The sequence below is a fragment of the Eptesicus fuscus genome, chromosome 11 (assembly GCF_027574615.1).
Source record: "Eptesicus fuscus isolate TK198812 chromosome 11, DD_ASM_mEF_20220401, whole genome shotgun sequence".
Classification (NCBI taxonomy): domain Eukaryota; kingdom Metazoa; phylum Chordata; class Mammalia; order Chiroptera; family Vespertilionidae; genus Eptesicus; species Eptesicus fuscus.
In genome coordinates, this window is record NC_072483.1 from 54548796 (window position 1) to 54561559 (window position 12764).

The window sequence follows — 12764 nt, forward strand, 5'->3', positions numbered from 1 at the left end:
AGCATGTGCCCAGTTGGATTCCAGAGTTATTTACAGACATGTGAGGAAGACCCTACTTTTCAAGTCTGTCAGGAAAATATTCCATATTGTTTCTAAGCCAGATCACACTCATGGAGAAATAGTCAGAGAATGATATAGGTCTATGTTTTTTTGTTTGTTTGTTTGTTTTTTCCTGACCAATAGAGTAGCAAGAAACCAAATATCTAAATACACAGATTGAATGGGGCAGGGCAGGGGGAGGGAACAGGGAGAGAAAGCCTGTGCTGCTGGGATTCCTAAATGACAGGAGCGGGCCCTACAAGCACGCCTGAATCTAGGGAGGGGTTATTCTTTGGAGTCGGGCTCACATCTCGTGGCTGGGTGAGGGCACTGCAACACAAAATGCTTGAATTGCTGAATCCTTTTGGCTTTTCTTCTCAGCGTTCCTACTTCCTGGCCTCAACCGACGGGGGCGTGCAGGCTTAGTAGGGAGCAAAGAGGATGGAGGCAGGCGTGGCGCGGATGGGCCCGTGGCCCGGCCTCAGGAGGGCGGGAGGGATGGCTGGCGCCTGGAAGAGCGAGGCGGAAGGCCGGGGCGGCAGGGACAGCGCGGAGGACACCGCGGCTGCCGCCGCCAGGGGCGAGGACAGGAAGGCTGGGGCCAAAGGCTTCATCATATCTTTCTGGAATGCAAGTTTTGCCTAAAGGAAGGAGAAAACCGGGAAAGGGGTGGGGGGATTGTTTTGAATAAGCAACACAGATATATTTTTATAAGTTAAGCATGGACATTAAGAAGTCAAATTTTAAAAAAATCTTTACGCTCGCCCAGCCCGCGTGGCTCAGTGGATGAGCGTGGACCTATGAACCAGGAGGTCACCATGCGATACCTGGTCAGGGCACATGTCCGGGTTGCGGGCTCGATCCCCCAGTGGGGGGCGTGCAGGAAGCAGCTGATCAATGATTCTTTCTCATCATTGATGTTTCTATCTCTCTCTCTCTCCCTGCCTCTCTGAAATCAATATAATATATATATATATAAATCTTTACTCTCAGAAATCAAGAAATGACCATTTTTACAAAACTGGTTTCAAAGGCTCCATGCATACCTTTACTTTGATTTGTTTCCATTTCACCTCTTTGTGGTGGTCTTTGCCCTTGGACACTAGGACATAGGAAAGCCCCTCTGAACAGACAGACCCTAAAGTGGTTTCGTACAGCTGCTCAGAAAGAAAAGCAATCGTCCCCAAGGGTTCCTGCTTAGACAATGGAACTCAATTCAAAATTCTGACTTGTCATAATCCACAATGCAGCCTTGAAGAGGTTTTTTATCATTTAAAAAAAATTTAAAGAATGTTCATGACCCTTCACCTCACTTCTCTTCCAAAAGCTGCACTGGGGTAGGTGACTGGGGTTCCGGACATTAGAGATTCATGAAGCGTAATGAAAACAAAGTCCATTTACACCCCTCTCTCTGGCCAGTTAAAGAGCATTCCTTGAAAAACTGCAGCTAACTCAAATTTCCTTCACTGGGAATCACTGCAAGTGGGCGAGCAGCTTTCTCTGGAAAGGAATCCCAGGGAGGAATCTTCCTGTGAAGTAAGAAATCGATCCTTAATTTCTCTCTTTTGCCATCAGGAAGCGTTTTGAAGCTGGATTTGCTCAGTGCAGGTTACACTGCTCAGCATCAGAGGGAGGCTGGAGAGCAGCTGGAAGGTAACCTGAGCAAGGCCTCCAGCTGGCCACTCCCAGCTTCACCCTCAGATGGAATGTCAGCCTGGGTCCCAGGGAGATTATGAAATCCAGTCGTCTGGGTATTTACATGGCACCTATCGCTGAAGTCCTTGGATAGTTTTTTAAAAAATATATTTTTATTGATTTCAGAGAGGAATGGAGAGGGAGAGAGAGAGAGAAACATCAATGATGAGAGTCATTGATCGGCTGCCTCCTGCATGCCCCCCCACCCCCCCCAACCCCCCCCCCCCTACCGCCCCACACTTCGGATCGAGCCCACAATCCGGGCACGTGCCCTGACCTGGAATTGAACCTGGGACTCTTCAGTTCGCAGGCCTATGCTCCATCCACTGAGCCAAACCAGCTAGGGCTCGTTGAGTAATTTTGCAAAAAAACTGACAACAGCACATACTGAGAGCAGGTGAAACAGGCCGATTACCAACATGCCTACTAGACACGGAAAGAGGGCAACACACACACCTACTTTACTTACTGGGGGTAGAGGGGTTGAGGGGGTGGCAGAAGGAAAGAGGGAGGGAGATAGAGAGGGGAAGAAAGAGGGAGAGAGAGAATGAGAGAGAGAGAGAGAGAGAGAGGGAGGGAGAGAGAGAAAGGAAGAGAGGAAGACAGAGAGAAGGGAGGCGGATACTAAATGGGTGAGTTTTAGTTTTCAGAAAGCAATCCCTTTTCCCAGGTCCAACAGTCATCACTTGTCCTTGTTCCTGAGCCTTTTCTTTTCTTTATATGCTAAAGAAGGTCGTCTTTTCAAAAGGGCCTCCTAAAAGGGTGAGGTATTAGCTCTTGAAGAGGTTCAGCTTCTCTTCTCTAAGGAAGCTTTCTTCAAGGTGTCCTAGGGCAGGAGCTAAGCAGTTCATTCTAAAATTTCTGTCCACGCGGGCTGTTTAAGTTCCAAACCTTTCAGGACTAATTAGTCCCTAGGCACTCCTTACCCACAGAATCTGCCCAACCCAGCAAGGCTGCCCCACAAACAGGTGAGCAGGCAAGGTGAACTTACTGCTAAGAGGCTTGGGCTCCGCTGGAGTTTGTTGTAGGGGCTGTATTTCGGCTTCAGTGGTTTCCCTGCAACTCGATCCTTATGCCTTCGGCTAGAAATGTGCTGAAAAAAGTTTGCTGCATTAGCTGAATCTAAATGTGAGTTCTATTTCATGTAAAATATATTTCCACATAGAGGTAGCTGGTTTCACCATGATTATGAGGCTTTCATACCAGAGGTAGCTGGACTGAGTTCTAGGGTACAAATTCCAAGGTAGTGTGTGGGTCAAGACTTGCTCCCCACTCAATTGTAATGCCTCTCTCCCTTTCCTCTTTCTGTATAGATCTTATCCAACTTTGCCTGGTGTTACCACTGTGACTGTGGAGTCCCCCCAAACCAGATTTTGGGTCCTTGGATGATCGGTTGAATGGCCCACTTGTCTTCCAGAAGTTCCTGCTTGACTGTGAGCTCCAGGTGACTGCTGTACTCATCAGTCTGTAACACCTAGTCTGGAATCTGACATATAGTAACAATAGGTATGCAAATATTTGGTAGTGGCTTTTTCTTCCACAGAGCACCTGTATTTTGCATATTGCATGCATCATATAAAGATTAGTTAATTTAACTGTGAGCACAGTGAGAACCATTATATAGATGAGGAGATACACAGTCAAGTGATGACCCCAAACAGTGACTACTAATTCAGAATACATTACCTGTTTGAGTTGAATTTCTGAATTAACATGAACATCACAGATTTCACAATGAAATGTCTTGTTCTGTAGTCCTGACCCCTTACTACCATTCTGCATCTTTAATCTTGATCCAGGTCTAGGATAGGACTTAATTGGACCAGCCCCATTACGAGCTTCAACCATGGTCTTGTGTTTAGATCCTAAAACAGAAAGAGACACATATTAAATAGTGATTTAAGAACTATATAAAGTTCTTAGTTTTCTTATTCTTGAGAGGTTGTCTTCAGGTTGAATTTCCCAATGCTTTTATTGTTTAATGACCATTTTAATTCTTATAAATTTAACATGTTTTCATTGTAAAAAATGGGAAAACAGAAATAAAGATTACTTATATTTTCAAGGCCCAGACATAATCAAAGTTATCATTTTAGTGCATTTCTTTTTAGTTTAGTTTATAGTATATAAAAATAAATATAGCCAATAATATTTTGAGAAATTTGCAAGGTGAAAGACAATTATTAAAACAACAATCGTAAGGTATAAAAATGTCAAATCTTTATATTGTATACCCTAAACTAATATAACTAATATACTGTTGTATACCAACTATATTTAAACTTTAAAAATCAGCATAAAATACATTTTTTTTCAAAATTGGGATCATACTAATTAAATATTCTGAAAATTTCACATATCAAATTATAGACATATTTTCTTATAATTATATATATTTTAAAAAACACTTTTGTCTTTATTGATTTTAACTTTCTTTAAAAAATACGTTTTTATTGATTTTAGAGAGAGTTGTAGGAAGAGGGAGAGAGATAGAAACATCAATGAGAAACATTAATTGGCTGCCTCCTGCATGCCCCCTACTGGGGATTGAGCCTGAAACCCAGGCGTGTATCCTGTCTTGTGCATAGGAGTACCTCAACCCACTGAGCCACATCGGCAGTCTATAATTACATTTTAATGACTGAATAATATAATCTGTCATATTGAGTTACTATAATTATTCAATATTTCCTTACTGAGGGACTTTTAGGTTGTTTCTATTTTTTCCTCTTGTAAGTCTATTGCAATGAACATTGTGCATAGATATACTAGTATGTCTTCATCCTCGTCACTTCCTTGTAGTGAGTTTGGGGAGGTATTAGGTACATTTAGAAAATATAGAACAAGTTTTATCGCCAATCTGCTTTTGCCTTGCTGTTTCTAAAGTCAGGCTTTTCTCAAAATCATACATCTGAATCAAAAAAGTAGAGAAGACACTGAACAAACCTAATGTTTGAACACCCAATGTATTCTGAAGGGAAAAGTTGGATTTTGTTATGCACATTATTTAAATCCCAACAATAGCCACTAACCTGTGTTGTGTGCCTCCAGCTGTGACAGGGAGTTCACAGCCACTTTGCATAGTGAACAATAAAGCAATTTTTTGGCTTTTTCTTCTTCTGATTCAGAGACAGTACCAGGGGCTCCATTTGTGCTCTTGGAGGGAGAAGCGTCTGCTCCCGGTGGCAGGGGTGGCAGGGGTGTTGTGCCAGATTTGAGGAGAAAGGAGCCACCTTCAGAGTTTGACGGCTGGCTGGAACTGCTGACTTTTAGCTTCCCTCGGTCTTCTAAGAGAGACACAGAGAAATGGTATTAAAGCCTCATGTATCATATCAACACAGATAAATGAACAATAAAAGAGTTAAAAATAAGATTTTGATCTCTATATTTGGTTTTACCCCAGCACAGAGTTTAGTCTATCAAGTCTGATTAAAAGAGAATCCCATGCCACCAGTTTCCATATCAGGTCACTCCAAGGTCATGATGACATGAAAAATGACTTCATTCTCCCACTTGAAGAAGGTAACTTTCTACCTAATATCCTTGAATTGTAAATTTTACTCCGGGATGTCTTTAATATATAGGGAAACCAGATACCCTCCAATATGATGACATGATCTGATAGTAACATGAAATAAGTCATTAGGCAACAGGAGTTTCATTCGACTACTCGTGTTTTAATTAGAACATGAATATAAAGTTAAAATTCAATTTTTACACGAAGTTAAACATTTCAAATTTGGCGTGTGTGGCAGAGAGGAGGAAAGAAGCATGGTTTATTTTGGTTATGATTAGTTAAGTTTTTGCTGCTCTTTGAATGGAAACAATTTATCTAAAATATCGGATGCAAAGATTCCATTATACATATTAACTACTGCCACTCTAAGTTATAAATTTCTATTTTTTTGTATAATATTTGTATAAATTTCTGTATAATATTCTATTTTTATCAAAACCCATTTTATAATTCTTTTTTCTGTGAACTGTTTTCTGCTTCCCTTAATTCTTTAAAAAAAAATTTAACCTTGTTTTTGACAGTATTACAGATGTCCCCTTTATTTTCCCCATTGACCCCCTGCACTCCTTACCTGCCCCCCTCCCCCAGGTCTTCACCATACTATTGTCTGTGTCTATGGGTTATGCATTTATGCATATAAATTCTTTGGTTAATCTCTCCCCACCCAGCACCCCAAACTGACATTAACCATAAGCACAATATGAGGTTCAACCAAATAAGTTACAGACATCTGGCATTTTGATCATGCAGCTACTAAATGATTATAATCCTCAAGGCCCATATGCAGTCTGTATGAGGGGCCAGAGTGACTTTAACTCTTCAGGGTTCATTTGCTATTCAAGACGCTCTGTTCAGTGGCTCCTTTGGGAAAGAAAAGGGAACTTCTTAGGCAACAGCGAAATCCATCACAGGTTTAATCCTACTAGAGCTGGTGCTTTTAGAAAATGGCCATAGATATGCTAATAAACTCTCATTAAGAGAGAAAGGGAATTAAACCTGAAGATGTATTTGTTCGTTGCCCTAGCTAATTTGGAACTGTGTACCATGGGAACTGTGTGATGGCCAAGAGGCCAGGTGTCAACAGGGGAACAGCAACATGACAGTGTGTCTGTTCTGCATACCAGGCAAACCAAAGCTTTCACACACATCACAACTAAAAGGAGATCACATTTCTACTTAATTGATTGAGGGATCAGCTGTTGACTCCCATCCCTTTTTCTACCTTGGATCCATCCAGGTCAAGACCAGATATAGCAGGGATTCTACAGATGAATTCCAAGTCTGGATGGTATTTAGAATAAGTGAATGCTCAGATACTTTTTATCCTTGGATTCCACAATCTCTATTCCTTTCCAGAAACTTCATTAAAACTTTAGGATGCCATGAAGTATGATGGAAAATATTTTAGATGTTCACTAAACTGACCTCAATAGTAGTAGAGAAGGAAATGGAATCATCCTTCCTAAATGAAAATAATGAGTAAATTAGATTGAAGATTATTTCAGGCCTGGAACTCTTTTATCTATAAGGACCCCTCAGACTAAAATTGCAATTTTATAGAACACACCAAGTGAAATTATTCAGTAATCTTAACACTTGCCCTTATGGCATTACTGTTTTTTATGATGGAAACTTAAGTTATTGCATAGCAAACTCTTTCCTTCAAACATTTCATAAAATATTTCATATAAATTTGACCTAAAGAATCTGACCTGTTTTAGTCACTTATTTTCTCTTTTTCATATTACTATTTTAATGTCCCTTATATTGATCTCCTCCATATGTTCCTACATTAACAAAGAATTTTACAATTTACAAAGTACTATCACTTACATTGTCTTCTTATCTCTCACAGCAAACTTGTGAAACAGGTAAGGCAGCAAATGATTATTCCTTTCTTAAAGGTAAGGAAACTAGGGCTCATATAGATTAAATAATGTCCCACAGGTTAGTAGGTGGCATAAATGAGCATGATGCTCTCTCTAGCTATTCATGAGTGGTAGTGAATTAATCTTCCTGCACAAAGGGAGGAGTTCATATGGCACTAACATGATAAAAGACATACAATAGCCACCCAGAAAGGTGAAAAAGCTGTTCCTTTGTTTTAAAATTATGGTTTAGTTTTAAGGCTTATTTTTTTAAATGAAAATATTTACCCTATTCAACAATTATCCAATTCAGGTAACATTGAGAAGATGAACAAAATTACATCTTTTTCTCTGTATCCCTATTTCTTTAAGAAAAATATAACATTTCCTTTTCATATCTCTTTTTCAAAAGCGGTCATTTATTCATTAACAGAGGCATATTAACAATATGCTAGTTGCTGACAATGTGCTAGACTGTAGGTATAGACTTGAAGAAAGTAACAGTTTAGCACGGGAAATGAGACAGTCATTTAGAGATGTCTAATTTATGATGGAAACTAGTAAGTAAGAGGCATGAGAGCATAGAGCGGGGAAATGATTACTTCTGGCCTAGGAAAAGGGAGACATTTTTCATGAAGAAAGTGGCATTTTGGCTGGGTTTTGAAGGTCAGATTTAGATAAGCATAGAAGGGGGTGAAAAGGAGTGGGAGGTGAATGGGTGGAATAAGTGAAACATGAGGGAATGCGTAGGTGTTAGAAAGTGGGGTCTGCCTGGTGAATATCTGGTATCATCATAGATGATGACAACAATGCCTAACTTTGTTATTCCTCATTTTAATTGCTTGATATTTTTTATCAAATCCCATTATATTATTTCTCTTTCCTTACTGGCATTTTAAAGGCTCCTTATTTTGTGTATTAGAAAATTTAATTAATGTACTGTTTACTTCTTTTTTTTTTAATAAGAGGCATGTCATCGGCAACTTCTGGTTAATATGAATTCCACTTTCAAGTATTCCCTCACATAAAGCAAGGCTCTGACTGTCTTAATTATTTCCTGATTACTCAAACACCTTTTCAAAGGTTTTATCCTCCAGGATTTTGAAGCAAAATTTGCTCAGCTACATCAGAATTGCCCTTTGTAACAGATATCCATAATTTATGCAGCCAAGTGCATTTATTTCTTCAAAGTAGCCTCCTTGGGAGGTTTCACATTAATTTACTTATTTTCCAAAGCTCTCAACATTTTGAAAACCTTTTTGGGGGAGCTGTTTTCATATCCAGCTGATAAACCATGTGAAGGAAATCAGCTTTCAATATTTTTTACTCCAGAAACTTTACTCAAATCAACCCACCTATTCATCAAACTGAGCACTATATGACTCAAATACAGCCTCAGAGGACTAATATCCTAACACAGAAAATAAAAAGAACATGCCCAATAATACATATTAGGCCAATCTGATGCCGGTGGGCCCTTCACGTACAGTGCCACATCATCATGCCTAAAGCCAAATTCCAGAAACTCGGTGTCTTCAAGCACAGTTGATCACTGGGAAGCTTGCTAATTCCTAATGAACTACATTTCTATCTAATTTTTACATCTTAGCTTTTAGACTAATCCTGGAAGCAGTGAAAGTAGTCTATAAATTAAAGTGACTCTTCACTAAGTCAGAATCTGTATGAGCTTATCCTTAAAAAAGCAAAGAATCTTATTCATTTTAAATAACTTAAGCCAGGTCACTAATTTCTTAAGTTCAAAACAGTCCAGGGATGCAATTTTCTGCCAGGCTACAATCCTGACTTAGGCTATCCCTGCTCTCTCCATTTGAAAGCCTATGTCAATTGGGTCCTGGCCATTGGACTACACCCTGCAGTGACTTTGTGGCCCAATAATATGGCAGTCATTGCCCTCCTTGTCTGAGGTCTGCATGACAACTGCCCCACTGTCCCCTGCACCACTTTGTTGGGGAGCAGAAGCTGTCAGTGTCACATTCAGATAAAGCAGTGGCACCTCCAAATATTTCCATGGTGAAAGCTGGCACTGATAGTAATGAACTTGTCACTTTTAGTTCTTTTTTTTGGGAACTTTTCTGAGAGTTTATTTGAGCCAAACAGAGGATATGCCCGCACTTGTCACTTTTCTAAGGGAGCACAAAAGAGGGCTTGTTTGCTAGTGTTTGAATCTAATGAACAGCTTTCTCCTATTTTGTGTAGTTTTCCAGCCATTTGACTCGTACAATAGAAAAGTCACATTTCAACTTCTTCAGGGTGAAAAATTGCCCCCTTTCCGATTTGTCACTAAGAGATGTGAAACAGTTATTTCTGAGGCAGCTTTATTATGGAAAATAGAATAACTAACTCATGCCACTCAAATCAAGTCCCTCAGGGAATAGGTCCAGTAATGATTCAAAAGCCAGGAATAAGATTAAAAAATGAATTTTCTAGGTCGAATGAGGAGCAGGTTCTTTTTCTTCTAACTGAATGGCCCTTTACAAAGGAAACATAGGTTCTCAAGGTACAAGGAAAATGTTTGAATTCTGTTCCTCCCACCTCCTTCCTCTCTAGATGAAGAGTTTAGGGTTCAGCTTTGATACTCCAGGTAGGGGGAAATGCACACTGACAATGGGAAGGTCAGTCTGAGAGCTAATGAGGAAACTGAGTTTTTCTTCATCTAAAAAAATGTAACTTTGTTTAATACAGAAAATACAAAAAATTTACGGTCAGCAAACAAGCTTATTGCCTCAGGCTGTTTGCGGGAGATAGGGGTCAGCCCTCACTCTTTCTGGACCTAACTGGGGCTGTGCGGACATTCAGGGGCTGGACTGCCCAGGCACCAGAAAGCTACCAATCCTTTAAAAATATATTGCTAAAAGCTAATCATATTTTTACATTTTAAATCTAGCATTTGTGCCTAGACTCAGTCTGCTGACTTACTACCAAGTTGTCAAAGCCAGCTGCGTATTGAAGACCTACAGGATGCAGGAGAAAGTTTGCTGGCCATAGAAAGTGATATTAATTTAAGAAGCCTACGTCCCCAAAGGAGTTTGTCTGGGATTTCTCATCATGCTAAGTCCCTTAAGAATTTTGCAACAAGGGGACTTATAACCGTGACCATAAGAGAATTGAGCAAGGAAGATATAGGATGTTGCATTACAAATTGTGAACCTCCCAACTATAATACAAAGCAAAAGACTAAGAAATTGTTTCTCATCTTATCTGTGGCCCGAGATACATAAACCTCATCAAGTCATCAGGAGAAGTTATCTTGCAAATGCCATGTGGAGAATAGGGGAGAAAAATGACAACCATAATCCTATCATACTGAACAGAAGTTTTTAACCTGGGTCTGTGGACTCCTAAGGGGCCAATGAGTTCATAGGATCCATGAACTTGAATGACAAATACATCTTTAAGTTCACTTCTTTCTAACTGAAATGTAGCACTTCTTTCAATTATAAGTGAAGGCAACAAACTATAGCAGCTGTAGCAGTACCTATAACTTTGTCACCAAGAGAAATCAGATATTTTCATTGGATATTATAATGGTCATAGGAAGCTTGAAATACCATTTATGCTCATCAACCCTTCAAAATTATGATAGATAGTAGACCTATTGCTGTATGTTAATGAATGCATTGTATTAATTACTGTGTCATTATATCATAACAAGAAATTGAAAACTACATTTCCATGTAATTGTTTTTCTTTGTAAAACTACAAGTTTTATTTTATGGGTTTAAAAACATCTATTCTGGGGCTAGGATTCACTAGTTGGCCATAAAAAGAGGTTAAGAACCTCCATGTTTACTATCACTTCATTTTGCCTTCATTTCTGTCCTCAGCCACCATTTTAACCACATTCTACATATCCTAATTTTCCTTCCCTGTCCCCAAGTTATTTAAACAGGATAGTCTTTCACATGTCAACTCCTGTGGAGGACTGGTCCCTGTGATGAGAGGATTCTCACCCTCCTCACCTCCACCCCCAAGCCAGGGTCCCTGTTTGCATAGCTACCTTCTCACCCACCAGACATAGATGCTTACGTCCTCTGCTTAGGCCTGCCCTTCCTTCCCAGACAAGGTCAGCATCCCTTTCTTTTCACGCATCAAGCTTGTCATCACCTGTTCAGTTTCTACCCGTCTAGACATGCTTTCATGTGGGCAAGGCCCAAGTCTGCCTGACTCACTGTCATATACCCAGTCCTAGCACAATGCTGGATATTCCATGGGGGCTCAATAAATATATGCAAATACACACATGAGTAAACCATTTTAAACTTTCAATTTGATATAATTTGAAGTTTTTTGATTCAATGTATTGCATGCATTTTTCATGTTATTTTATTTACTGTAAAGCTGCATAATATTCCACTGGATACAAGAACTTTAAATAATTTTCCTCATACTGATCATCTTGTTTACAGTTTTCATTAACATAAATAATGCTATGATGGACATCTTCATTCATAACGTTTTATTTATTTTTTTGCTTTGCATTAGGATTATTTCCTTGTTATTAATTAATTGGTCAAATGGAATAAACATTTTTTTTTTTGGTTTCTTGATTTATCCAAGGACATTGTTTTCCAAAAGGGTTTTCTCAATTTGTAGGTATAGACTTGAAGAAAGTACCTAAAGTATATTATGCTTTAATATAAACAGAACATCTACTCAAGATTTTTCAAAGTACTTTAAAAAACTTTTGCTAGATGTTAATCATTATGTCTTATGGATGAGTCAAAGGATTGGGTAAAATTTTGGTTGAAAAGAATGAAATAAGTAACTTGCCGGAAGCTAGTTCCAGCATGTCATAATTGCAAGAGTTTCATTGAAAGGTTGATGGACCTTGGGGACTCAACAAGGGCTAAGTCACATATGTTATCACCTGTTGGGAATGGCCAAAGGCATTTCCCCAAACCAGAAAAGGATGATTGTTTACTGCCAGACAGCTCAGGGCATCTAAATCTACATGTTATTGCCTCCTACTGGCCAAACACCTGAACAGCCGTAGACTATTCCCCAATCTGACAATGCTTCTGTATGAAACCCTACCCTTTGAAGTGTATATCTTCACTTTGCCTTAGGACAATTTTTGTTAATAAAAAGCAAGGGGTCCTGAGACAAGGAGAACTTAGCTCCTTTAGCTAGGCTCCTCTGACCCCCAATGCCTTTCAAAATTATCTTTCATCTCTGGACTCTTACTTAAGTTAGACACAGCCTTTCTCCAGATTGCTGAACCCTTCTTAATGCCAGAACAAGAACCCTGGCAGTAACTTTTCCTAAACTCAAAATGTGGTACACTAATAATCACATTGAGTAAAAATATTTGTTAATAAAGAAGTAAGAACTAAGATATTGTGCTAGGAAAGACAAATTATTTTTTTTAAAATTGATTTCAGAGAGAGGAAGGGAGAGGGAGAGGGAGATAGAAACATCAATGATGAAAGAGAATCATTGATCGTCTGCCTCCTGCACGCCCTCTACTAGGGATCAAGCCTGCAACACAGGCATGTGCCCTGAACTGGAATATAACTGTGACCTCCTGGTTCATGGGTCAACACTCAACCACTAAGCCACACTGGCCAAGCGGGAGGACAAATTATTTTAACTTAGATACGAATTTTGCTGGTTAAATGGGCAAA

At 39.4% G+C, this 12764-nt stretch overlaps 1 protein-coding gene across 1 annotated transcript in view; it reads right to left on the minus strand.

Annotated features, from left to right (window-relative positions):
* Positions 1-271: 271 nt before the first annotated feature.
* Positions 272-12764, minus strand: part of ZNF385B (zinc finger protein 385B) — a 357510-nt gene continuing 345017 nt past the window's right edge. Inside the window, exons 8-11 of the mRNA XM_054723048.1 lie at positions 4767-5021; positions 3421-3599; positions 2726-2827; positions 272-680 (exon numbers count right to left, since the gene is read on the minus strand). Coding sequence (XP_054579023.1) covers positions 462-680; positions 2726-2827; positions 3421-3599; positions 4767-5021 — 755 coding nt within the window. The 3' untranslated portion in view covers positions 272-461. The remainder of the gene's footprint in view (positions 681-2725; positions 2828-3420; positions 3600-4766; positions 5022-12764) is intronic.